Source organism: Lynx canadensis, chromosome B2 (assembly GCF_007474595.2).
Source record: "Lynx canadensis isolate LIC74 chromosome B2, mLynCan4.pri.v2, whole genome shotgun sequence".
In the NCBI taxonomy this organism is placed as follows: Eukaryota; Metazoa; Chordata; class Mammalia; order Carnivora; family Felidae; genus Lynx; species Lynx canadensis.
In genome coordinates this window covers 97135943-97161622 of record NC_044307.1, presented here as the reverse complement: position 1 = coordinate 97161622, position 25680 = coordinate 97135943, and the positions used below count along the sequence as shown (strand labels likewise).

General features: G+C 45.5%; 1 protein-coding gene and 1 pseudogene across 3 annotated transcripts; one reads left to right on the top strand and one right to left on the bottom strand.

The window, feature by feature from the left end:
• Positions 1–8518: 8518 nt before the first annotated feature.
• On the bottom strand, positions 8519–25651 carry LOC115514242 (mitochondrial transcription rescue factor 1-like). 3 transcript variants are annotated; one of them, XM_030316059.1, is made up of 4 exons: positions 25583–25651; positions 14601–15079; positions 12926–12998; positions 8519–8721 (listed from the first exon to the last, which is right to left on the bottom strand). In XM_030316059.1, exons 2-4 carry the CDS (start codon positions 15065–15067, stop codon positions 8542–8544), a joined length of 720 nt encoding a protein of 239 aa, XP_030171919.1. In that variant the 5' UTR covers positions 15068–15079; positions 25583–25651; the 3' UTR covers positions 8519–8541. The 3 variants fall into 3 exon arrangements, with proteins under 3 accessions (XP_030171919.1, XP_030171917.1, XP_030171918.1); XM_030316057.1 differs by lacking the exon at positions 25583–25651 and adding an exon at positions 25255–25342; XM_030316058.1 differs by lacking the exons at positions 8519–8721; positions 25583–25651 and adding exons at positions 10638–11276; positions 25255–25342.
• LOC115514975 lies at positions 18924–22692 on the top strand (annotated as a pseudogene).
• Positions 25652–25680: the final 29 nt, after the last annotated feature.

The following is a 25680-nucleotide window of genomic DNA, read 5'->3' as shown; positions in this document are numbered from 1 at the left end:
ACATGACAACAAATGTTTGACAGGGAATAAAGTTGTCTAGTGTCATGGGCAAAAGTGTGCCCCTCCCCCTTCAGCGTTGGCCCCAAATCTTCCTTTCTCCTTAAGTTTGGGTGGAGGGGGTGCCACATCAGCAGCAATCATCAACCAACCAATGGGATCTACTTAGTGGTGAAAGGATTAGCTGTTTCAATGGTAAGAGTCACTGGCCTGACCACACACCGCAGCATGGCCACTTGCGTTCCTACAGAGATGGCCTCAGTTTCCACCCCTTTCCTCCCCCCCCCCCCAATGTTTGCTTCTTGTCTGATTGGGATGGGGTCCTGAGACCCGCGGTGAGAAGTCACTGCGACCTCTCACCCTGCCTGGCTGTGTGGAGAGCGGCGTGCGGTGGACGTGGGGGCCAAGGGGCTGTTCCTGCCGTTTGGAAATACTTGCCTCGTGTAGATCCAGCCTTAATGTTTTTCTGACATCCTAGTGATAGCAGACCCTGCACAAAGTGGATATCAGAGTTAATACTGTGAGGAGACAAAATAATGGGAATAGTTTTACCAAAGATAATGAAATACCACATAATGTCTGCATTTTACCATTGATTTGAGTGCATCCTTAGAAAACTGAATGTAACAAAAACCCAGGACATTTTTGGAAATTGTATGCTCTCTAGCAACTGTGTGTGAATTTTTATACAAGCACTGTTTTATGAGTTATATAAAATGTTATAAAACTAGAAAAAAATATGGTGTTTGCAACATCTTGTTTTCTTAGGGCACAGGTCTGCCAGAACCTGTGTCTGTCGGTTTGTTGGTTTGTCTTCCCCCCTCCCAGGGGAGGCCGTGACCGCTCAGGGGGGATCCCAGCCTCTGGGGCTGCCACACTGCCTGTAGGGCTGCAGCCCACAGAGGATTGCAGTTGGCCACCGCTGAATGAGAGGTCGCCAAATAAGTCCTAGCCCTTTTCTACACAAACCACTTCCTGGCCACATAGTGGGAGGTACATTTGACCTTTTCATACCTTTCCTGGTCAGGTGCCAGACCAGCCCTGCTGCCAAGGTAGCAGAGCTTCACGGCACTTTTTTTTTTTTTTTTTTTGGATCAAATGGGATTTAGTTCCTCAAAACTAATATGATTACCTGATAACAAAAGGAAGGATGCGTGTTTCCTCTCACCTCTTCTGTTTGGCTAATGACAAATTACTAACTTTAATATTCGTAGTAAAAATAGTATCTCAAGCTGTCAGAGAAACATTTTTGGCCCAGGGGTCACAAAGATACAAAGGAATTTGTGGCTTGTGATTGGAACACTTTTCCTACAGCCGCTGTGTGATCAGTTGTGAATCCTGACGTGTGTGTGTGTGTGTGTGTGTGTGTGTGTGTGTGTGTGTAAGCCTCCTCAGCAGGCTAGGGTGGGTCAGGGGCTGGAGTAGCAAGTTTAAGCAGGACTTGAAGGAAGACTAAATTCTTTCATTCTGGCTGTAGGTATGTTCGTTTTCTACCAAAAAGAAAAAGTCACAGAATTTCAATATATGGGAGCTTACTTACCAAATCTAGTTCTCAGAGGTAAGAACTGCACACTAAATTATTACGATCACTGGGATGGTGAGGTGCAATCGACGCTCAGGGAGCTTCTAAATGAGTTACCGCCCCCCCCCCCCCGCCCCCGGCCAGTGGTGGGAAAGGAATGAACATTCACTGCCTACTGGCTGTAACGGCACCTAACGTTCACTGAGTATAAGCCACGTGCCAGGCACACCAAGAACCGTACCTTATGATCCTCTCGAAAACCCTGTAAGGGAAGTCCCATAATTGTGCCTGTTAAGAAAGGTATGGCCCTGAATGGTGTACGTACTATCTCATTTGATTCTCACAAAAACTCAGTGTCTTGGGCACTGTTATTATCTGTTTTGTGGTAAGGAAGCAGAAAGAAGTATGTTTCTTGCCCAAGTTCACACAGCTGGCAGATGGCGGTGTCAGGGTTTAAACCCGTATGTCCATTCCTATGATACCACACCATCCTGGGTACTAAAGCATCCCTGGGTCACAACACACAAAGATTCAGATCCAAAAACAAATGCAAGCCAGTGGTGTCATCACCCACATCCTCTAAGCCCCAATTTGATCTTAGATATGGGTGTGCTGGTTTTAGAATTGCCGTGTGTGAAATCACTGGCGATTGTGGAGACCCCTGTTCTGGTAATAGGGAGCAAATTTGGGGAGAATTTGTGAAAGTAATTGCCGAGGGTCAGGTTCTCTAGGGGCGGAGCCTGAGGGCATCCCTGAGAGATTGGTTGTGGGTGTGCCCTCAGGAGAAGGGGTGGGGGGGTGGTGGGCAGGGAAGGCCAGGAGCAAGAGTGTAGTCTCCACTGCAGTCCAGCTTCATCCCCATACAGGGAAGACCTAGAATATGGGTTATTTGGCGTAATCAGACCCAGCTGAGGCAGAGGGGCTGGCTGGTTATTGTCAGAGGTGTCTCCCAGGGAAAAGGGTAGCTCGCCCAGTAGGATGGCCAAGGGCCCGCTCCAGAAGGGCTGCCGTGAGCGGTTAGCTGGCCCTCAGCCGCTAGGGGTTGGACGCACTGGTAAGGGATCTGGGTAATATTCTATCAGCATCGGGTAGGGTCAGAACCACCAGAGGGCATGTCAAACCAGATCAGTGGGCTCCATCCCCAGGGATTCTGCCGCAGCAGGTCTGGATGGCGCCCAAGCATTTGCATTTCTAATAAGTTCCCAGGTGATGCTGGTCCTGCTGGTCCACGGCACACCCAGAACTGCGCTGTGACTTCACAAAACGTGCTGTGAATATCAAGGAAACCGAAGGCTTAGCACTTTCCTGATCATTAGAAATAGATCTGAGCTGAAGTAAGTGGTTTCCTGTTGCAATAAAACTGCTTCTTAACTAGCGATAAACTAAATCTTAGCTTTTAGGTCAGTGGGAAGAAGCAGGTTCACGAATACATCAAGACTTAGGGGCAGTGGCCAAACGTGATGGCTTTTGCCAGAGCGCTTTTGCAGGAGGAAGCCTGTTCATTGATTTTAAGGAGTAAGAATTGATTTGTTCTAAATACAGTTTGTAGTCCTCATGGTGGACTGTATCCTTGACAGATGTTGAGACATTAGTGCCACAGCCCGGTCCTTCCAGAAGCTCCTACAGTGTGATGACTGTGTAGTCAAAAGTGACAGTGGGCTTTTAAATTACACAGAGTTGATGTTTTTGTAAGAGCTCCCATTTTTCTGAGCCCTGTAATAGGTGAGGAACATGCTAGGGATTTGACATGTCATTCAGTCCTCACAGAAACCCTGTGGGGTAGATGTTTCCATACCCCATTTTACAGATGGGGATGCTTCCAGAGGTCAAGGTCATGAAGCTGGCAGAGCTGGGGGGTGCCAGTGATGACCAGTCTGACTCCAGTATCTGACTCCAAAGTCTGTGTTCCTAATTTCTGCACTGCCGCTAGTGTGGCTGAGTGCAGTAAATTTCCCCATCTTTCTGCCTAGGGGTCTCCTACCATTGAATTAGGGGTTTTGCTAACTGTCCACAGTTTCTGGATCTGCCTAAGTGCGTGTTTGACTCAGGAAACCTGTCAATGCAGGAAACAGAACAAGGGATGCGGTAAGAACCATGTCTGCTTCTAAAGGAAGTTCATTCCTTCTGCAAAAATATTTGTAATGTCTGTTATCTCCTAGGCACTGTTCCATGACTCTGACAAGTCCCAAACTCACTTGTTGGTAGCTAAGAGGCCTTGGAGAGAGAAGGCTCTGATAGTAAACACAAAACCTAACATCTCTTGCCTGAAACGGACTTTCAAGATGCACAGTGGGTATAAGCAGACTGGGAAGCTTGGCTCCCTGGCTTGGTGTAGACAGCTGAGGCCAATGCAGATGGAACAAGGCTGGAGTCTGGCCCGAGGCACCTGCAGGCCCAGTTTCCTGACTCTCCTGCTTCTCACAGACTGAAACATTGCTAAGATGCTGTGAATGCTGGCTGCAGGACCGGACGGCCTTGGTCTTCCTGGTGTTCAGTCCCCGTTATTTTCTGACACAAGGTGTTCAACTGAAGTCTCCTCCTGGGTTTGGACAAGCAGAAGTCTCAGCACACAGTTCAGGCATATGGGGCATACACTTCGGTATATGTAAGACCCCTGGTGATGGGTGCCTTCTTTTCGGGTTCATACTGCTTGTGTTGCTTGAACGCAGAGCTGACTTCGTTTTAGCCTCACCTTTGTGTATCTGTCTCAGAATCAAGGGTTAAGGGATCTTCCCTACAATCCTAAAGAAAATTCTACACATGGCATGGGGAAGGAAGTATCTGGTAGTAACCCCTCTGAGTGGGGCTCTGGAAGTGGGCGTTACCAGTCCAGGCCTCTCAACAGAAATTGCCCATTTTAGACACTTGCTCTTCTACCCTGACTGCAGTTCTTGGGGCTTCACTTATCTGCCTTGGGGAAGGTCTCACCAGCTTTGAGAATAAAGTCCCAGGATAGAAAGCCCATTGGGAAGAATTGCCATCTCTACACATCAAGAATCAAGAAGTGCATCGTGAGTGATCCATGTCAAGACCATGCAAAAATCACACTTTGACCAGTCTGCTTTTGATATACCTGGTCTGTTAAATAATGAATGACTTAGGCAAACAAGCAGGTCTTTGGGAGGAACAGGAAAGCGGCAGTCTCAGAAAGCTGTATCCAATTTCAGAGCCCTCAGATGAGGCAGCAGCGGCTACCAAAGGCAGAAGCAGCAGGCTGGGGGGGGGGGGTGCTTTCCTGTGCAGGAAAAGAGAACTTATGAGGAATGTGTGTTAAAAATAACTCTTTACTCCTACATTAGTCGGGCAAAAGTTAGAAAGCTGGATCATGCCGGGGCTGGATGAGGCTACGTCTGCAGGCACTTTCACGTGTTGCTGGTGGGAGGCAGCCTTGCTCAGCTGTTCTGGCGAGTAAGCAGCACTGTTATTTGCGGTGAGGGGAGCTGGGGAGAGTCTGGGAGAAGGGGCAGGCAAAATGTGGTGGATGCGCTTTGGTATCACGTGGCAGTGAGAAGCCACAGATTGATGCGCCATGGATGGAGCTTCAAAACCACGGAGTAGAAAAAATAAGATACAAAATGAAAAGAACAGCACATTTTACAAGAAAGCATGCAAACAAAATGATACACATTAAACACATCAGCTTGTTTGGCTAACGTATGAGAGGAGGACAGGGAAATAAACTAGAACGAGACAGCAGCAAAAAGAAATGTGAAAGAATAGCTTGGGGGGTGGGTACCGGTGCCAGGGCATTTCCCAATGGAAAAACTTCCGGGCGTGTGCCCCCGCCCACCCCCTGAGGTGCTGGTAAATGTTTAACAAATGACTCTCCAAGGGAAACATCAATTCTGTTTCGGGGTGACTGCTGATCTCCAAGGTGAGTACACTGCCGTGGTTGCGTGAGTACATTGCTGTGGGACCTGCCGAGGTTTTGGAGATGCATACTGCGCTCACTGCGGCTGCTCCGTGCAGTGTGCAATTTCCTTCACTATTCCCTTGAGAGTGTCGGTAAGCTGAGAACCCGACAGTAGCTTTTTGAAAGCCCAAATACATAGGAGAAAGATAAGGCAGAACTTCAGTAGAGTGTGAATCTACTTGCCTGTACCCTGCATCCTTTAGATGGTTCACGGAACATCACCACCACCCAACTGACATCTGCTCCCTTTTTAGCTTCTTAGAAAACGCTAGTTATGTTCCCATCTCCTCAATTATCATTGACCAAATAAACTGTGACTTAAGGAAGGAGTATCCCCCAAATGTCTACTTTTCTCTCCAAAATGCTAAAAAGATAATGAAACGATTGCCTGGCCATCTATGTAATTTTCCGGGAAAGACCGTGAATGCTGTCTGGCAGAGAACTGCAATTAGCATCATATTTCCTAGAGGAGTGCCATTTCTTTGAAAGAATTAACCATCACTACTGGTATAAGCGCTAGATCAGCCTCCACCAAAATAGTCATAACTTAAAAAAAAAAAATTCTTCCTTGTCATCCCATGAGAGCAGGTGTCTTGAGCTCATCTCTCCCGACAGTTGGGGTCAGACAACTCTGTTGTGAGGGTGTCCTACACACTGTGGGGGTTTAGAGGCATCACTGGTCTCTATCCACTCGATGCCCTTATCGCCCCCTCCCCAACGTCTCTAGACATTGCCAAATGTCCCCGGGGGTGGGGGTGGGGGGGATACCCTGGTCGAGAACCATTGCAGTGGAAACATATACATCTTTAATCCTTTCATCATAGTCTTTTAAAATTTTCTTTAATTTTCACTGAGGAGGCCTTGCCAGGGTAGCACTATAAAGCAACCATCATTTGGGGTCAAGTATGGAGTGAACTTGCAAGAGTTCTACAAATCTTTACGAACTGCTTTTGTTTCTGCGATTTCATAGATATGTTTGAAGTCCCTTGTACCGCAGACAGCGGCGAGAGATCAGTTTTTGCCACATGTTGTCACCAAACCAACATTCTCCCATCAGGGTTTTTTTTTTCTTTTCTTAGTTTGATTTTTTAAAACAGAGACCGTCTGGAGAGAACCAAACACTGCAAGCAGCTGGGTGAGATGGTAATTACCCACAGGGCTTCTAAAAGCCTCGCTAGTGAGTGGCTCTTCCCACTGTGTAGCTTGCAACAACTCCTCTTACCTCATACAACGCATCTTGACTTTCTCCCTCATTCGAACACAGGACAAGGTAAGGCAGTTAGTATCCTGATCCTTATTTGACCAATGAGGAAGCTGAAGCTCTGAGAGACTAAGGTCAACCTATGACCAAGGTAACCCAACTTGCTGATGATAAGGCTGAGCCTAAAAACCAGGACCCCTGACACATCACAAGATCATGCCGCCTTGCACCATACTAATTAGGCTTTCTATATCTAGAACTTTCCCAAGAGAAGTCTGGAGAAGAGAGGGAGAGGGAGACAGGGACAGAGAGAGGTAAAGGAAATGGGAAAAACTATGGACATTTATCTCTTAGATTACAATTCATAACTAACTCATGTTGAAATCGAACATGTTTTTACTAATAAGTCAGCAAAGTCCAGTTAACAAGTGGTAAGATAGAAAAATTCCCTATTACACTGGACAGTATGTAATATTTCTCCCTGAGAGCTTACTTGAGCTTTCAAATAAAAATCGATTTTCCTGAGTCTTCAGAAATCCAAGGTGGTAAAGACTTCCAGACTCATGGGCCCAAACATCCCACTGTTTTGGGCCACAGAGGTGTCTCTTCACTGTCAGTTAACCTGAATTCCTAAGAATTCCTGGAGGGCAAATAAAAAGACCCAGACACAGCCAGTCTCTTTTACATGACACAGGCTAATAAAGTCTCTAAGTGAGCTGACCTTCTGGTGCCAGGAAACTGTTCCTGGAAGACTACAAACTAGTATTTCTGCAGATGCCCTTTTCTTAGATCATGTGTATTACGTATGTGTCCCTTGTAGTTTTTAAACATTTTAAAAATGTTTATTTTAGAGAGGGGGGCAGAGGGAGAGAGGGAGTGGGGCAGGCTCCACTCATGACCCTGGGATCACGACCTGAGCTGAAATCAAGAGTCGGACACTCAACCAACTGAGCCACCAAGGGGCCCCTGTGTCCCTTCTAATAATGTATTTTTTTTTAAGGCTTGGCCCCTTTTATGACACCTTCTTGAGAACTAGATTCTCTGATTCTTTGTTCTCTTCATTGGTAAAATCTGTTTCAGCTGAAACCTACTACTGAAAACAACTTTCATCTGAAAATCAAACCCTCAGCTTACTGGGGCAGGGGGGAAGGGTCATCACATATTCTTCTGTCAAAGGTCAGATAGTAAATACTTTAAGTTTCGTGGGCTACATAAGGTCTCTGTGATATATTCCTTCCTTCTTTTCTTTTAACAGTGCTTTAAAAATGTAAAAACCATTCCTGAGTGCCATAAAAAGGCCTCTGGCTGCCCCTGACCTAAACAATTAATTTTAGATGGGCCCTAACTAGCCCCTTTAGAATGAGTTAGAACAACTTATCCATACTTCTGAAGGCAAACCTCTGAAGGGAATTAAAGCTCACACGTTGGTAATTCAGAAGGGCTGGTGGTGAAAGGGGGTCCCCCAGTGTTCTCCCTCGAGGATATGAAGGGTGACCTTGACATTACTTGATTTTGCCTTAAGAAGCCTGCACCCAGGGAAGCTGGCCAAAAGGGATAAAATGGAAATGAAAGCACAAACAACAAGGCCCGTTTATTTTACATGGACTCCCGACGTATTTAATGTGGGAACAGCAGGCTAGTCATTAAAACCCTCTCTGGGCTTAATTCATTCAGCACACATCTCATTCATGCTCATGAGGCTAAAACGAGGTCAAAATGAGCACAAATCAAGCCCTGGAGAGGAATCCAGGCCATGGGAAGTGTCTCCAAGCTATGGATCCCAATTTCCACAAAACAGCTCAGCAGTTTCCACTAAGGGCAAGAGAACTTTAATAAAAATGCCCTCTTTTTAAGCTGGCCCTTTCCCCCATCACTCGAAAGTAGCTTTATTGATAGAAAGCAATTCATTTATTTAGACATACTCTTTTTAGGCAACTTTAACTTTTTCCACCGGCGTAACACCACTCTGTACTTCTCGCTTTCAGTTTTCTCTCCCAACACTTTTTTCAGGAGAACCCTCATCACTGTCTCTGTTTCTGCTTCTTTATCCTCTCCAATTAGAAGATCCAATGTATCTCCCACTTTCACCTGAAAATTAAAAGAAAACTCAGCCTTTACTGCATTTTGGGAAACACAGGCCAATGCAAATGTCCTTTTATTTTTTATTTTTTTAGTAGTCTCTACACCCAATGTGTGGCTTGAACCCATGACCCTGGGATCAAGAGTCGAAAGCTCCCCCAACCAGGCACCCCACAAACATCCTTGGTTTGAGTTTCACCAGGTGACCACTCCCTAGAGGGGCAGGTGAGGAAAGGCAGTGATTCCTCTGAGGCTGTCCCTCATCCATAGTGCCTCCGGGTGAAAGGGCCTCACTCACAGGATGCCCCAGACACACGTGCCCGATCCTGTCCACGTCCTTCCTTCAGACTTGGATGGCTTCCTATGGGCAGCCCGGGTGGTGTGGCTCAAATACCTCTACTAGACGACTGAAGGAAACACATGGAGGCATTTGTTTTGGTAACAATGACAAGAAACAAAGAGAGTGGGGCACAATCTTAGAGAATATGTGCATAGTAATTACTACCAGCACTGAGACAACCATTTCCAGTGTAACTTTTCACTGATTTCAACCCAGATGAGCTACATAATTGGGGACGGGGCAGTTTGTTGAAAATTAGTCACTGTGGAACAGTCAGCGTTTCCCTTAGAGAAATGGTAAAGAAAAGGCCTAACACTGATTAGCCCTAGTGAAGCCACATCATCAAGAAGATAGGACTCAATTCACCAAGACAGAATGCCACAGAAAAGAGGGTAGGGTTGGATGCAGACTCAGTAGGTTAAAAAGGCTGAGGTCAAACCCATTCTTGCCCAGATGGGAACCTTGGGTTGAGTACTTCAGGGCCACGTCCTAGGGCAGTCCTATCAGTGTTGCTGGGGACAGCCTATGGTGGATACCTGGTCCTGGCAGCCCAGGATTCCAGGGGATCTGCCCAGTGACTCAGGAAGGAGCTAAAGTGACCCAGGTGCCAGATGCTGCTTCTACTGTAACATAAGCCAGGGATGACTGGGGCCATCTCCGACCTCTCACCACTGCTTCCAAGGAGGCAGGAAGCAACCCCATGTGTGGGCCACGGACTCTAAGTGGGTACGCACGGCCATGTATTTATTTAGAGCCAGGTGAGCTGGAGAACACATGGCTGTTTAAAAGCTGACTGGAGGTTTTCTATTTAAGAAGTATGGTGCCACTTTTACTTTATTTTCAGTTAATGCTCTCTGAGGCAGCAGTCATAACATCAGGCTGTCAAACATGTGTACCTCACCAGGGCAAGCTCATGTTTGTTCTCCCACCCATTCAAGGGCCCAATATTCAGTCCAAAACATGGGAACACACACCTGTTAGCCACAATGCCGTACTGGTCAACCCAGACAGCTTAGAGCAGCTAGATGGGAACTCACACAGGAGCTGATGATAAACCTTAACATTCTCCTCTCTGGGCTGGGAAGCAGAAGGGCTCACACCACAAGTAGGCATGAAGACTGCTTCTCCCCTGGGCTTGAAGGTTGGGCTGACACAGGCATCATCTAAGGGATCTGTCCTCCTGTAGTTCTTATGCGTTTAATTGAAAATAAATGACCATTGGGGCGCCTGGGTGGCTCAGTCAGTTAAGCATCAGATTCTTGATCTCTGCTCAGGTCATGATCTCACAGTTTGTGGGTTCGAGCCCTGCATTGGACTCTGTGCTGACGGCATGGAGCCTGCTTGGGATTCTGTCTTTCTCTGTGCCTCTTATCTGCTTGTGCTCTATCTCAAAATAAATCTAAAAAACTTAAAAATAAATAACCATTGGGGCCCTTGGGTGGCTCAGTCGGTTGGGCGTCCGACTCTTGATTTCCACTCAGGTCAGGATCTTGCAGTTTGTGGGATCAAACCCCACGTCAGCCTCTGTGCTGGCAGTGTGGAGCCTGCTCTGGATTCTGTCTCTCCCTCTCTCTGCCCCTCCCCTGCTCGCATGTGCTCTCAAAATAAAAAAAAAAAAATTAAAAAATTAAAAAAAAAAAGACCATTTGGCCCAACTGTATGGACATTTAAAACCAACGTCCAGAAATACAAGGCTTGAGAACTCTGCTTTACATTTTTCAGCATAACTTTATTTCATTAAAATTCACTTTTTAGTAACATGCACGTGACACAAAATATACAAAGTATAAAGGGATACACAGAGAAAAAGACAACCCTTATTGTGTACCCCTTCACAGATAACTGTGCGTAATGTCTGCCCCTTAAAAGAGCAGGCTCGTGTGTGGCTGAGCAGCAGATCCCTTTGGTAGCTTACTTCTAAGGCAGAGAAAAGGGAAGGAATATTTCTCAGGGAGAGAATGAGTTTAGGAAGGCTTCAATCACCATAGTCCGGCTCTAAACACCCTTTGTTTAAGTCAACAGGGACCCAGCAGCACCTCCAGTACTCTGGGCCCCACCTGGTTTGCAGCTAACAGAAAAGGTTTGCTCAGCTACAGGCAGCCAGCTTTATAGATGCAGCATCAGAAAACTGCCTGACCCTTCAAGGCCAGCAGCCAGGCACAGCCCCATGCAGCAGGTCATGGTAAGGGAGGTGTCCTTTATTCTCTGCAACGGCCAGTCCTTTCTAATGTGGGAGACAGCACAGCAGACATAAAGCAAAAGCGGATGGGATTACGGGCTGTTCCAAATATCTACATTTCAAATCTCCCCTTAGCTGCAGTTACTATGGCTACAGGCCTCCTAGTAACAAGGCAGCCCGAGTGCTAACACTGGCCCCTTCCCTCTGCTGACCCTCAGGAGAAATCTGGAAGGCAGCCGAGAAAACAGAACACCCAAGGCAGAATGAAGAAGCAGCAATTAGACTGTAGTTAATACTATCTCAAAGCAGGGGGAGAAAAATAGACTTGGGGCATTTGTAAATGAGGCCCTGGTACAGAGGCGTGGAGAACCAAGACCAGGTCTGAGGGGAGGGGGCAGGGCTACAACCAGGAAAAAGCAATTATGGGACAAGAGCCTAATCTCCAGATGCATGTCTGGAGTGCCTGATTTCCTGAAGCTCACAGAGCAATGACTGACATGCCGAACCTGCCGGGTCAGGTGCCATCAGAGATCTCGGACCTCGTGACCTGGCAGCTGAGACAGGCACTGTCCATTCAGCCGTAAGAACCTGTATGATCCCAGAGAACAAGGTCTCTGAAGAAAGCCTCGGTGCTCACCCAGGTCCATGGCCAACAGCTCACACCCTCCCTTGTCGCAGGGCAAAAGGATGTAGCTCAGGTCCCCCAGCCCCAGGGGGTTCTGAAACATGAAACAAGCCTAACAGTAACCTACAAAAGTGTGTGTACCTTCCCTGCAACATTAGTTCCCTAGATACTAAGAGTTAGATTATGTCTGCCAATGCCTCATATGTCAGTGTCTTCCAAACTTTTTAAGGGTCTCTGTCATACACTTTTTGATTGTGTTTTGTTGACTTTAACTATCGTATTATTTTCCCAATTAGGAAAGTGATATATACTTGTAAAAAATTCAGAAAATAAAAAGAATGAAGAAAATATAACCCATAATGCCCCAGAGATAAATACTAGTAATATTGATATTTTAATTCCAGATATATGTAAAATGTAACTTTTTACAAAAATATGTAACTTTCACAGTATATTGTAACAACACTGGATACTGGAAATACATTTTCTTGTAACTGACTTCTTTCACGTAACAATAGTATTGAAGTTCCACAGTATAATGGTTAGCACTCTAGACTCTGAACAAGAGTATTGATGTGGGGCTGTCAGAAAACTGGGAGTCTCAGTTTTGACAGCCGCTGTGCACACAGAGCAGGGCACCCAGCAAGTGCTGGCGGGTAACTGCCAAAATGAACAAAATTCCACATCTGCAGAAGTCCCGTAGTCCAGAGTTACCTCTACATGGACCGACTGTTCTTTTTAGCCTATAACGATTTTATGGGACTAATGACTTGGAAGTTTAACTAATGGATTCTTGCCAATTCTGGTAGTGGTGTGTCTTAAAATTTTAAAGACGAAGGGAAAGATTCATCTTGAAGTCACTTAGGCTGCAAAAGAACAGGTAGTTTGTGTGAAGTTGGCTGGTGAGTCTCACTAGCCTGATCAGGCCCACAGGGAATCACAGAGAGGGTAACACAGACACACACAGGAGACGCTGAAACCCCAAGTAAGGAGCCTGAGGGGAAACTAGGGAGGCACTGAGTACTGGCAGAGCAACAGACAAAAATATCTGGCTGTCATAATATCTCACCGTTCTGCTTTTCTTCCATAATTTTTCCCCATTCAGCCTGAGTTCGCCTTTGTAGAACGCATCTTCCACTTTGCTTTAAAAAAAACACACACACAAAAACAACAAAAAAAACCAAATGCTTTGAAATAGAAATATATTCAAAACAATTATAGAGGTCTGAGAAAAACATCTGCCATTAATGTTTTATTCTGATAGTCACCAGCCTCTTCACAAAAGTCTCCGTTCTGGGTGCTGGGAAAATGAAAGTCAACTGCCCCCGTATGTACACACGACAGCGAGATCAAGGGGTTCTCCTGAATAGATGCCCACGTATGCTCGCACATCAGCACAGATATGCTCGCATCATCGGCAGGTAATCAGAACTCTGACGGGGCTCTGCGAGGGCCGGGCACTACCTCACCGGACTTCTGCAAAGCAGGAGCACCTGTGATTCACGACCACCAAAGGGCTCTGCGAGACAAACCAGGCACGACACGAATGTTGGGGCTATTAAAAAATCCTCTGCTAGTCCGAGCTGAGGTTGGGGAAATTCCAATCCAGCAGCTGCGGTCTGTCTTAATCACCAGGGCAACCGGACCAGGAGCCGGTGCCGACAAAAATCAGTGCCATTTTCTGTTGCTGCTCTGACTCCAGGGGAGTTGTATCTGGGTGGGTTTCTGCTTCATGATAACAGCACCAACTACTACTCTGGGGAAGAGAGAGAGGATCCCTTACAAGTTTGCCAGATTTTAGAGAATATTCAGTAAATCCCGACAAGAGTCCCTATGGGATCGGTCACCCTTGTAAATCCTTAAACTTCATGGATTAAAAAATTAAACCATGCCATTAAATTAGGTCATACAGGTATAAATTACACTTGGAGACCTTTCTGAATATATTATCCATACCGTGATTCTTACCTTGTATGCAGTATGCACACAATGAGTGCTAAAGGAATGAATGAACAATGAGGGTCACTATTCTTATAGAATTAGTCTAGCAGAGAGAACAAGAATACTAGAGAAATCGTGAAAGTTACACTTAATATCTCTGGGCACTATATGTGAACACACACAGTACTTTCTTCATCATAGCTGACATATATTGAGTCCCTACCATGTGTTAGGCACTGTTAAAATGCTTTAGATGGAGGAGAGAGATACTCATTTAATCCTAGCAACCAACTTCTAAGGTGTTACTTTACATTATACAGATGAGAAAACTGACACTTAGAGAATTTAAGTAACTTGCCCAAGGTCACACAGCAAACCAGGATTGAAACCCCAGTAGTCTAGCTGCGGAGCCTGCATTCTTAACCACCACATTCTCCTGCTTCTGTTGCTTCTAAAAGGGACCTTCTCACACTGTGGCATTTGTGAAACCCATGTACGGCTTCTTCTTACTATACACACCTAACATGGTCATTACTTCCCTCCTCAAGAAGTAATCAGTGGTTCACCTTAGAGTCAACTGTGTCTTAGTTCAGGGAGAGGTGGCACCTGGGATGTGCAGGCAGTCACTTGACTCCTCTGGAAATCAGTTTTCTCACCTGTAGAATGAAGTAACCGAACAGGTTCCTGGGAGGTCCTTTCCTAACTGTGGTTCCTCCTCACCATAAGGGCTGAGTGGCTGGAAACGGTGCATTAACATAACAAAAAGACAAAGGAGTTTGTAATAAAACGCGAGTGGTACTTACTTTCTTCCAACATCTAGGCCTGTCTTTAGGATAACATCGTACCGAAAAGACTGCACTACTTTCTCCAGGTCTTTATAGTCTCTGACCACACTAGGGTCGTCCTCCAGCTCCTCCTCCCGCTCACTCATCTCGCCGTGGCTCTCCTCATCAGAGTCCTCTTCAGCTGCGGCTTTCTGCAGAGTCTTTTCAGTGGATTTTTTAGAGCCTATATTACTTTTGAGTCTTATGGAAAATGGGAAAATATATTCTGGGGATATGAAAAGCCTGGGGAGTCTCCGTGAGAAAATGTTATGGAAAAATGTTTTACAATTTGATGTGTTTAACTTGGTACTAGAAAAATATAAGTATCGATTCCAGGAAGCACAGAGTTTGTACGAAGGTGTCCCTTGTAGTGCTCCCCAGAGTCCAATCCAGGCATCTGGCTTTCTCAAAACGCTGGCAGGCAATCTGACACTAGTCATAGCCATGGCGCATAGAACCTGAAACAGACGATAATTCAGTTTTATTTCACGAGTGCAGCGTCCTGGCATTCTTACAACACAAACCATACATACCATGAACACTTAATACCCAGCACTATACTTAGGCTCCCCTACAAAAGACCATATTGGTCTGCACGTACTGAGGGCCACGCACTGCACCATGGTGAGTCTTCTAGCTGTGCTTACCTCACAGGGTGCTCGTGAGGGTGGAACTGGATACTGTGTGTGAAAACATTGCTTCTCTTCTCCATCCCCCAAATTAACTTGGATACTTATTGCTACTGAAAAATATTAACAATAGTTCTTAATGATATTAAAAAAAGAAAAGATCTCATGGTGCCTGGGTGGCTCGGTCAGTTAAGCCTCCGACTTTGGCTCAGGAAGTTCATGAGCTCAAGTCCCACATCAGGCTCTGAGCTGACAGCACAGAGCCTGGAGCCTATTTTGAGTTCTGTGTCTCCCTCTCTCTCTGTCCCTCCCCTGCTCACACTCTGTCTCTCTCTCTCTAAAATAAAAATAAAACATTAAAAAACTTGTACCCACCAAGTTAATATTAAAAAAAAGAAAAGGTCTCACGGAGAGAAAAAGTATTTATTGGCATACGTTACATCTCTACAATAATGACTTTGCTAAGAAAGACACCAGGTCATGAGTTCACAAAACCCAGAGTGAATCTCAGCTTTGTTTCAACCTCCAACCCTACCAAATCAGCGGTAGGAATGAGCAAATTGGACAGATCTGCATTTTACCTCCTTTTACATCTTCCTCCTACCGTTTAACGGAGGCATTAGCTAGCAGAGAAGGAAGGGGCCTAGAGACCCACAAAGTAGGTAATTGTTTCCTGAGGCACCGAGGTGCTGACATGCCAGAGAGTAGTCAATTCCTGTATTACCCCATCTCATTATGATGGTAACAAACCTTCCCAAGTACATCAAGATGGTTTTAGAGACCATGACTTAGTAATTTGAGAAGGGTTGCCATATGGTCAATATTCCCATACCTTAAGTCTGAGAATGACTTTCCATGGTGCCAACGCTATACTTTCAGACAGATTTCTTTGATGATGGTTTGAAGGATTTTTCCTTCCTACTTTCCATTCATCACAAAACTGACAACAGCAATTACCTGTAAACCCACTCAAAACCACATAGCTAGGTACTTCCAAGTTGTATTTGTTAACATTTTGGGCCTTATTTTTGTTGGCATGAATGAGGCAGACAACACAAGCTCAAGTCTGTATCTCACTGTTCTTGGGACCCCAATCTGAGTCTTAACTGAGAAGTAAAGCAGGCATAAATTAAGGGTTGTTTTTCAACACAACTAGAATTTGAAATAATTTTTTTTAAGCTTTTTTTTTTTTTAAGAGAGCACATCTGCACATGTAAAGGGGAGGGGCAGAGAGAGAGAGAGAGAGAGAGAGAGAGAGAGAGAGAGAGAATCCCAACCAGCCTCAGCATTATCAACTCAGAGCCCGATGTGGGGCTCAAACTCATGAACCGTGAGATCATGACCTGACCAGAAATCAAGAGTCGGAAACTTAGCTGACCGAGCCACCCCCAGGTGCCCCTGAAATATTTTTTAAATGCTATAAAAATCCAGAGTACTCTAAAATACTGACTGGAAACTATTTGAAGCACCTTAAAGAGAAACATTGAGAAAAATCATTTTTATACACATTTTATCTAATTTAGTAGAGAATCAATAATAACGATGCATAGAAAAAGCCTTAAGTTTTCTAGAAGCAGGGATAAAGAAAGAAAATAGTATATTTCAGTAGTTCCTAAACTTTGTATTTCATGGATTGCTACAATAAAAAATTAAGGGGTGCCTGGCTAGCTCAGTCGGTGGAGCATTTGACTCTTGATCTCCAGTTGTGTGTTTGAGCCCCACGTTGGGTATAGAGATTATTTAAAAATAAACACTAAAAAAAAAAATTTTTTTTTTTAAAGATTTTATTTTTAAATAATCTCTATACCCAACGTGGGGCTCAAACACACAACTGGAGATCAAGAGTCAAATGCTCCACCGACTGAGCTAGCCAGGCACCCCTTAATTTTTTATTGTAGCAATCCATGAAATACAAAGTTTAGGAACTACTGAAATATACTATTTTCTTTCTTTATCCCTGCTTCTAGAAAACTTAAGGCTTTTTCTATGCATCGTTATTATTGATTCTCTACTAAATTAGATAAAATGTGTATAAAAATGATTTTTCTCAATGTTTCTCTTTAAGGTGCTTCAAATAGTTTCCAGTCAGTATTTTAGAGTACTCTGGATTTTTATAGCATTTAAAAAATATTTCAGGGGCACCTGGGGGTGGCTCGGTCAGCTAAGTTCCGACTCTTGATTTCTGGTCAGGTCATGATCTCACGGTTCATGAGTTTGAGCCCCACATCGGGCTCTGAGTTGATAATGCTGAGGCGGTTGGGATTCTCTCTCTCTCTCTCTCTCTCTCTCTCTCTCTCTCTCATCTGCCCCCTCCTTTACATGTGCAGATGTGCTCTCTTAAAAAAAAAAAAAGCTTAAAAAATTATTTCAAATTCTAGTTGTGTTGAAAAACAACCTTAATTTATGCCTGCTTTACTTCTCAGTTAAGACTCAGATTGGGGTCCAAGAACAGTGAGATACAGACTTGAGCTTGTGTTGTCTGCCTCATTCATGCCAACAAAAATAAGGCCCAAAATGTTAACAAATACAACTTGGAAGTACCTAGCTAGTGGTTTGAGTGGGTTTACAGGTAATTGCTGTTGTCAGTTTTGTGATGAATGGAAAGTAGGAAGGAAAAATCCTTCAAACCATCATCAAAGAAATCTGTCTGAAAGTATAGCGTTGGCACCATGGAAAGTCATTCTCAGACTTAAGGTATGGGAATATTGACCATATGGCAACCCTTCTCAAATTACTAAGTCATGGTCTCTAAAACCATCTTGATGTACTGGGAAGGTTTGTTACCATCATAATGAGATGGGGTAATACAGGAATTGACTACTCTCTGGCATGTCCACCTCGGTGCCTCAGGAAACAATTACCTACTTTGGGGTCTCTAGGCCCCTTCCTTCTCTGCTAGCTAATGCCTCCGTTAAACGGTAGGAGGAGATGTAAAGGAGGTAAAATGCAGATCTGTCCAATTTGCTCATTCCTACCGCTGATTTGGTAGGGTTGGAGGTTGAAACAAAGCTGAGATTCACTCTGGGTTTTGTGAACTCTGACCTGGTGTCTTTCTTAGCAAAGTCATTATTGTAGAGATGTAACGTATGCCAATAAATACTTTTTCTCTCCGTGAGACCTTTTCTTTTTTTAATATTAACTTGGTGGGTACAAGTTTTTTAATGTTTTATTTTTATTTAGAGAGAGAGAGACAGAGTGTGAGCAGGGGAGGGACAGAGAGAGGGAGACACAGAACTCAAAATAGGCCTCCAGGCTCTGTGCTGTCAGCTCAGAGCCTGATGTGGGACTTGAGCTCATGAACTTCCTGAGCCAAAGTCGGAGGCTTAACTGACCGAGCCACCCAGGCACCATGAGATCTTTTCTTTTTTTAATATCATTAAGAACTATTGTTAATATTTTCAGTAGCATAAGTATCCAAGTTAATTGGGGGATGGAGAAGAGAAGCATGTTTTCACACACAGTATCCAGTTCCACCCTCACGAGCACCCTGTGAGGTAAGCACAGCTAGAAGACTCACCATGGTGCAGTGCGTGGCCCTCAGTACGTGCAGACCAATATGGTCTTTTGTAGGGGAGCCTAAGTATAGGCTGGGTATTAAGTGTTCATGGTATGTATGGTTTGTGTGTAAGAATGCCAGGACGCTGCACTCGTGAAATAAAACTGAATTATCGTCTGTTTCAGGTTCTATGCGCCATGGCTATGACTAGTGTCAGATTGCCTGCCAGCGTTTTGAGAAAGCCAGATGCCTGGATTGGACCTGGGGCACTACAAGGGACACCTTCGTACAAACTCTGTGCTTCCTGGAATCGATACTTATATTTTTCTAGTACCAAGTTAAACACATCAAATTGTAAAACATTTTTCCATAACATTTTCTCACGGAGACTCCCAGGCTTTTCATATCCCCAGAATATATTTTCCCATTTCCATAAGACTCAAAAGTAATATAGGCTCTAAAAAATCCACTGAAAAGACTCTGCAGAAAGCCGCAGCTGAAGAGGACCTGATGAGGAGAGCCACGGCGAGATGAGTGAGCGGGAGGAGGCGTGGAGGACGACCCTAGTGTGGTCAGAGACTATAAAGACCTGGAGAAAGTAGTGCAGTCTTTCGGTACGATGTTATCCTAAAGACAGGCCTAGATTTGGAAGAAAGTAAGTACCACTCGCGTTTATTACAAACTCCTTTGTCTTTTTGTTATGTTAATGCACCGTTTCCAGCCACTCAGCCCTTATGGTGAGGAGGAACCACAGTTAGGAAAGGACCTCCCAGGAACCTGTTCGGTTACTTCATTCTACAGGTGAGAAAACTGATTTCCAGAGGAGTCAAGTGACTGCCTGCACATCCCAGGTGCCACCTCTCCCTGAACTAAGACACAGTTGACTCTAAGGTGAACCACTGATTACTTCTTGAGGAGGGAAGTAATGACCATGTTAGGTGTGTAGTAAGAAGAAGCCGTACATGGGTTTCACAAATGCCACAGTGTGAGAAGGTCCCTTTTAGAAGCAACAGAAGCAGGAGAATGTGGTGGTTAAGAATGCAGGCTCCGCAGCTAGACTACTGGGGTTTCAATCCTGGTTTGCTGTGTGACCTTGGGCAAGTTACTTAAATTCTCTAAGTGTCAGTTTTCTCATCTGTATAATGTAAAGTAACACCTTAGAAGTTGGTTGCTAGGATTAAATGAGTATCTCTCTCCTCCATCTAAAGCATTTTAACAGTGCCTAACACATGGTAGGGACTCAATATATGTCAGCTATGAAAGAAGTACTGTGTGTGTTCACATATAGTGCCCAGAGATATTAAGTGTAACTTTCACGATTTCTCTAGTATTCTTTTCTCTCTGCTAGACTAATTCTATAAGAATAGTGACCCTCATTGTTCATTCATTCCTTTAGCACTCATTGTGTGCATACTGCATACAAGGTAAGAATCACGGTATGGATAATATATTCAGAAAGGTCTCCAAGTGTAATTTATACCTGTATGACCTAATTTAATGGCATGGTTTAATTTTTTAATCCATGAAGTTTAAGGATTTACAAGGGTGACCGATCCCATAGGGACTCTTGTCGGGATTTACTGAATATTCTCTAAAATCTGGCAAACTTGTAAGGGATCCTCTCTCTCTTCCCCAGAGTAGTAGTTGGTGCTGTTATCATGAAGCAGAAACCCACCCAGATACAACTCCCTGGAGTCAGAGCAGCAACAGAAAATGGCACTGATTTTTGTCGGCACCGGCTCCTGGTCCGGTTGCCCTGGTGATTAAGACAGACCGCAGCTGCTGGATTGGAATTTCCCCAACCTCAGCTCGGACTAGCAGAGGATTTTTTAATAGCCCCAACATTCGTGTCGTGCCTGGTTTGTCTCGCAGAGCCTTTGGTGGTCGTGAATCACAGGTGCTCCTGCTTTGCAGAAGTCCGGTGAGGTAGTGCCCGGCCCTCGCAGAGCCCCGTCAGAGTTCTGATTACCTGCCGATGATGCGAGCATATCTGTGCTGATGTGCGAGCATACGTGGGCATCTATTCAGGAGATCCCCTTGATCTCGCTGTCGTGTGTACATACGGGGGCAGTTGACTTTCATTTTCCCAGCACCCGAACGGAGACTTTTGTGAAGAGGCTGGTGACTATCAGAATAAAACATTAATGGCAGATGTTTTTCTCAGACCTCTATAATTGTTTTGAATATATTCTATTTCAAAGCATTTGGTTTTTTTTGTTTTTTGTGTGTGTTTTTTTTAAAGCAAAGTGGAAGATGCGTTCTACAAAGGCGAACTCAGGCTGAATGGGGAAAAATTATGGAAGAAAAGCAGAACGGTGAGATATTATGACAGCCAGATATTTTTGTCTGTTGCTCTGCCAGTACTCAGTGCCTCCCTAGTTTCCCCTCAGGCTCTTACTTGGGGTTTCAGCGTCTCCTGTGTGTGTCTGTGTTACCCTCTCTGTGATTCCCTGTGGCCTGATCAGGCTAGTGAGACTCACCAGCCAACTTCACACAAACTACCTGTTCTTTTGCAGCCTAAGTGACTTCAAGATGAATCTTTCCCTTCGTCTTTAAAATTTTAAGACACACCAGGGCCACGGGGTAGAGCCTGAGAACCCAAGTTCTATCACAGAGCTGATCACTGGTCAGAGGAGGAGTAATGGAGCAGAGTGCTAACCCCTCTTCGACCAGAGCAGCAGTGCTGGAAAATACTGAGGTTCCTTGTATTTCACTTGGAGAAAGGATTCTACTAATGGGGAAAAAAAAATGTCCTTTTAGCATGGCTTCCCCCTCTTCCAGGCTCCACACAAGAGCCACTCTCCCTCTCCACCCTCCCCTTCCCTTTTCCAAATTCATGTTGCACCAATGCTATGGGTCTTTGTGCTGTTATTATCTTCTAAGCTCTATGGGTAGTGACAGGGCAAGAATTGTGTCTCATTCCTCACTCCCATCCCCATTAGCTTGGCACACACAAACACCAGTGAATACTTGCAGACTCATTTTCTAGAAATGAAAGGAGCATCCTGCCCATTATCACATCCACCCTACATTCACTCATTTGCCTGTATATGCTAGGTAGCCAGCTAGGCTAGGCTTGGGGATAGGGGATAAAACACAGCCCTTGCCCTCAAGGAACTGCTATTCAAGGGGAATGTGGGCAAATTGGCTGTCAGAGAACTTAAGTGAAAGCTAAGGTCCAAATGAGGCGGGACCCTATACAGGCTAATGCCTGGAGCAGGGATGCCTGTGAAGAGTTCTAACTGCAAAGGTCGCCTGAAACAGAACTTGGGGGGAACAGCAAGTTACAACCATAATTTTTCGCTTTCTAATGGACCATTCTCATCAGCATGCTGTTACTTCTCTCACTAAAAAGCCAACCAACCTTCTCTTAATGCCACTAACTCCCAGCTACAACTTTTGTTCATCTTTATAACAAAACTCAAAACGGTTGTCTATGCTCTCCTCAATGCCTCTCATTTTCTAAATCCAAAAGGTCATTTATGAGTTCGCCTCTTGTCTGACCTCTCAGCACATCTGAAACCAGTGATCACTCCCTTCTTCTTCACTTAGCTTCCGGGACACCTTGCTCTTGGTACTCCTCCTGGTGTACCCTCCCTGCTGTCCTCCCTTCTCCCAGACATCTTAACGTTGGTGGGCCCCTGGGCTCAATCTTTGGCCTGCATCTCTTCTATGTGATTCATCAGTTTTGACAAATGCGTATCAAGACACCAAACATTTCCATGGTTTTAAATACCGCCTATATGCCAACTACTCCCCAGTCTACATCCCCATTCCAGATCTTTCTCCAAAACTCCAGACATGTATATCTGTGCAGAAAAGATTTAATATAGCAGGCCTGAGACCACTATCCTTAGAAAGGCCTGCTTACAAGGTGGGCCCCCGGCTGGCATCTGGAAACTTGGGATTTCAGGACTCTCACCACTCTCAGAACTGGCAGGAGTAGCTCACCACTGTAAACTGTTTGTACAATTTCTTTTTTTTTTTTTTAACGTTTATTTTTGAGACAAAGAGAGAGCATGAAGAGGGGAGGGGCAGAGAGAGAGGGAGACACAGAATCTGAAACAGGCTCCAGGCTCCGAGCTGTCAGCACAGAGCCCGACGAGGGGCTCGAACTCACGGACCGTGAGATGGTGACCTGAGCCAAAGTTGGACGCTTAACCGACCAAGCCACCCAGGCGCCCCTGTTTGTACAATTTCTTATGATGAACACCTGCTTTCCTTCTGGGAGTCTTGAATTTTGGTACATGCTAGGCAGAGAGTGCCTATATGACAAAAGCCAATAAACACCCTGGGCAAAGTCCCTAATGAGTGTCCCTGATAGTATTTCACATGTCACAGTTTGTTGCTGGGGATTTAAGCCTGTCCTATTGAGTCCACTGGGAGAGGACTCTTAAAGGACTGCACTTGGTTTCCTCCAGATTTTGTCCCGTGTGTCTTCTCCCTTTGCTACAGTGCTTTGTATCTTTCTGCTGTGATAAACCCTAGCCCTGACCCAGAGCCAAGTCCTATTGAATCTTCCTAGTGAATTAGTGAACTAGGGGTGGTCTTGGGATATTGACACAATAGCCAAACGCTTATTTGACATCCCTGTTACTTTGGGCGTGTAACAGGTATCTCAAGCTATACTGGTCCCAAAACAAACTCCTGACACGTCACCAACCCCAAATCTGTTTCACCTGTAGCCTTCCCCATGTCAGTAAATGATAACTCCACCCTTGTAGGTGCTGAGAACAAAAGCTTCTGGTAATTCTTGATTCTCCCTCATACCCATATCCAATATGCCAAGAGGTTATTATGTTGGCTTTATCTTCAAAACACGGTCCAGTATCCCATCACCTCTCACCACTTCCACTGCTTCATCACCAGGGATACTACAAAGGCTCCAGTAGAGTCTATATTCCACAGACCAGTCATTCTTCCAAAAATAATTTATACTTTATCACTCCTACAAAAGCACGGAGAAAAGGAAGGTCCCTACTGTAGCTAACAGGCTCCATGTGATCTCGTTCCTCCGTTCCTTCTCTGACCTCATCTCTTGCCACTCTTACCTTTGCTCTCTCAGCTCCAGCCACACGGACTTTCCTGATGCTTCTCACATACAACAGGGACATTTCTGGTTAAGGTCTCTGTCCCAGCTGCACCCAGAACTCTTACCCCACACACCTGCATAGATAACTTATTTTCTTAAACTTTTTTTTTTTTTAATGTTTATTCATTTTTGAGAAAGGAAGACAGACAGAACATGAATGCGGGAGGGGCAGAGAGAGGCAGACAAGAATCCGAAGTAGGCTCCAAGCTCTGGCACAGAGCCTGATGTGGGGCTCGAACCCATGGACGGTGAGTTCATGACCTGAGCTGAAACAGGATGCTTAACTGATTGAGCCACCCAGGCACCTCTCTTCAACTCTTAACTCCGATGTCACCTCAATGCTGTCTACTCATTCCAATTCTATTTAATAAGCTTTTTGCCCTCCCAATCATCCCTTACTCTGCTCTACTTTTCTCCTCTATAGCACTTATCACCTATCATATCATACATAATTTACTGGGTGTTTCTTTCTCTTTTTTCCTTTTTTTGGACTGTTTCCCCTAATAGAATATAAACTCTAGGGGCGCCTGGGTGGCGCAGTCGGTTAAGCGTCCGATTTCAGCCAGGTCACGATCTCACGGTGCGCGAGTTCGAGCCCCGCGTCGGGCTCTGGGCTGATGGCTCAGAGCCTGGAGCCTGTTTCCGATTCTGTGTCTCCCTCTCTCTCTGCCCCTCCCCCGTTCATGCTCTGTCTCTCTCTGTCCCAAAAATGAATAAACATTGAAAAAAAAATTAAAAAAAAAAAAAAAAAAGAATATAAACTCTACCAGGGTAGAAATCTTCACCTGAATTTGTTTGCCTCTGCTGAATCCTAAGGGCCTCAGAAGAGTGCCTGGCACATGGTGGGTGTGCTTAATTAGCCACCGTGGAACGAAAGTAGATCAGGAGAACTGGAGCATCAGAATGAACCCAGAAAATATCCCACAAAGTTGGGGCTCGATTGAAGTGCAAAAGGCTAGATTTCGAAAGACCCTGCCCATAGAAGTTTGGAATTGACCCAGAGAGCATGTGAACCATAGAAAGATCTTAAGCAGGGAAGTGACCCGATAGAAGTACATTTCAAAAGATTATTATTATTATTATTTTGCTAATCACGTGGACGTGAGTTGCGAGGATGAAAACGGCAGGTATCCCGGAGGTTTGTGGTGAGATCTTCAGGAGCGATATAAGATACGTGAATTAGACGAAGGCAGTAAGAAATCAACGTCTGGGAGAGAGGCAACGTTACCCTTGACCTGCGGGACACTGGGAATCGCTCCACGTTCTGAGCCTGTTCACTACTCCATTAAGAACCTGTACTAACTGCTTTGCGGTCTACTGCAACTGCAAATCCTCCCTTCTCCTGGAGACCTCAGACTGAACACCGAAACGGGGTCGGGTTCCCCCGCATACTCCCCACCCCCGCGGGCTGCGCACCTTCCCGGGTCCTCAAGGTCAAAGGAAACTGGACACCTGCGTCCTCGAGCTCCGGGTCTGCGTTTGAAGCCAGCAGTAGCGGCCGGGCCCAAAGGCGGCGTGCCTCTGCGCGCCAAGTGCCCACGACCCCGCAACCCCCGGGTCCACGGGGCGTCCTGAGGCTGGCCGGGCCGGGGCAGGCAGGACGCGGCAGACTCACGCGGAGTCCTGGCAGGAGCGCAGGCTGGGCAGAGGCGTTCGCCGCGCCCCTACTTCACGAGTGCGCGCCAGGAAGCAACAGAGTGGGCACCAGGCGGGGGCACAGCACGCCCGACAGGGGCGCAGTTACCTGCAAGTCAAGGCAGCTCCTCCCCCACGTCGATCCCTCCCCGCGGCCTTGGGGACGGGGCCTCCAGGCCCCGCCCTGCCTTGCCCCGCCCCTTCCGT

Bases quoted from the DNA above. Each gene is read 5' to 3' on its own strand.
- LOC115514242 (XM_030316059.1), bottom strand. From the start codon at position 15,067: ATGGCTATGACTAGTGTCAGATTGCCTGCCAGCGTTTTGAGAAAGCCA. The intron at 12,999-14,600 runs GTAAGTACCACT...TTTTTTTTAAAG, and splicing joins GGCCTAGATGTTGGAAGAAA to CAAAGTGGAAGATGCGTTCT. The intron at 8,722-12,925 runs GTGAGATATTAT...TTTAATTTTCAG, and splicing joins TATGGAAGAAAAGCAGAACG to GTGAAAGTGGGAGATACATT.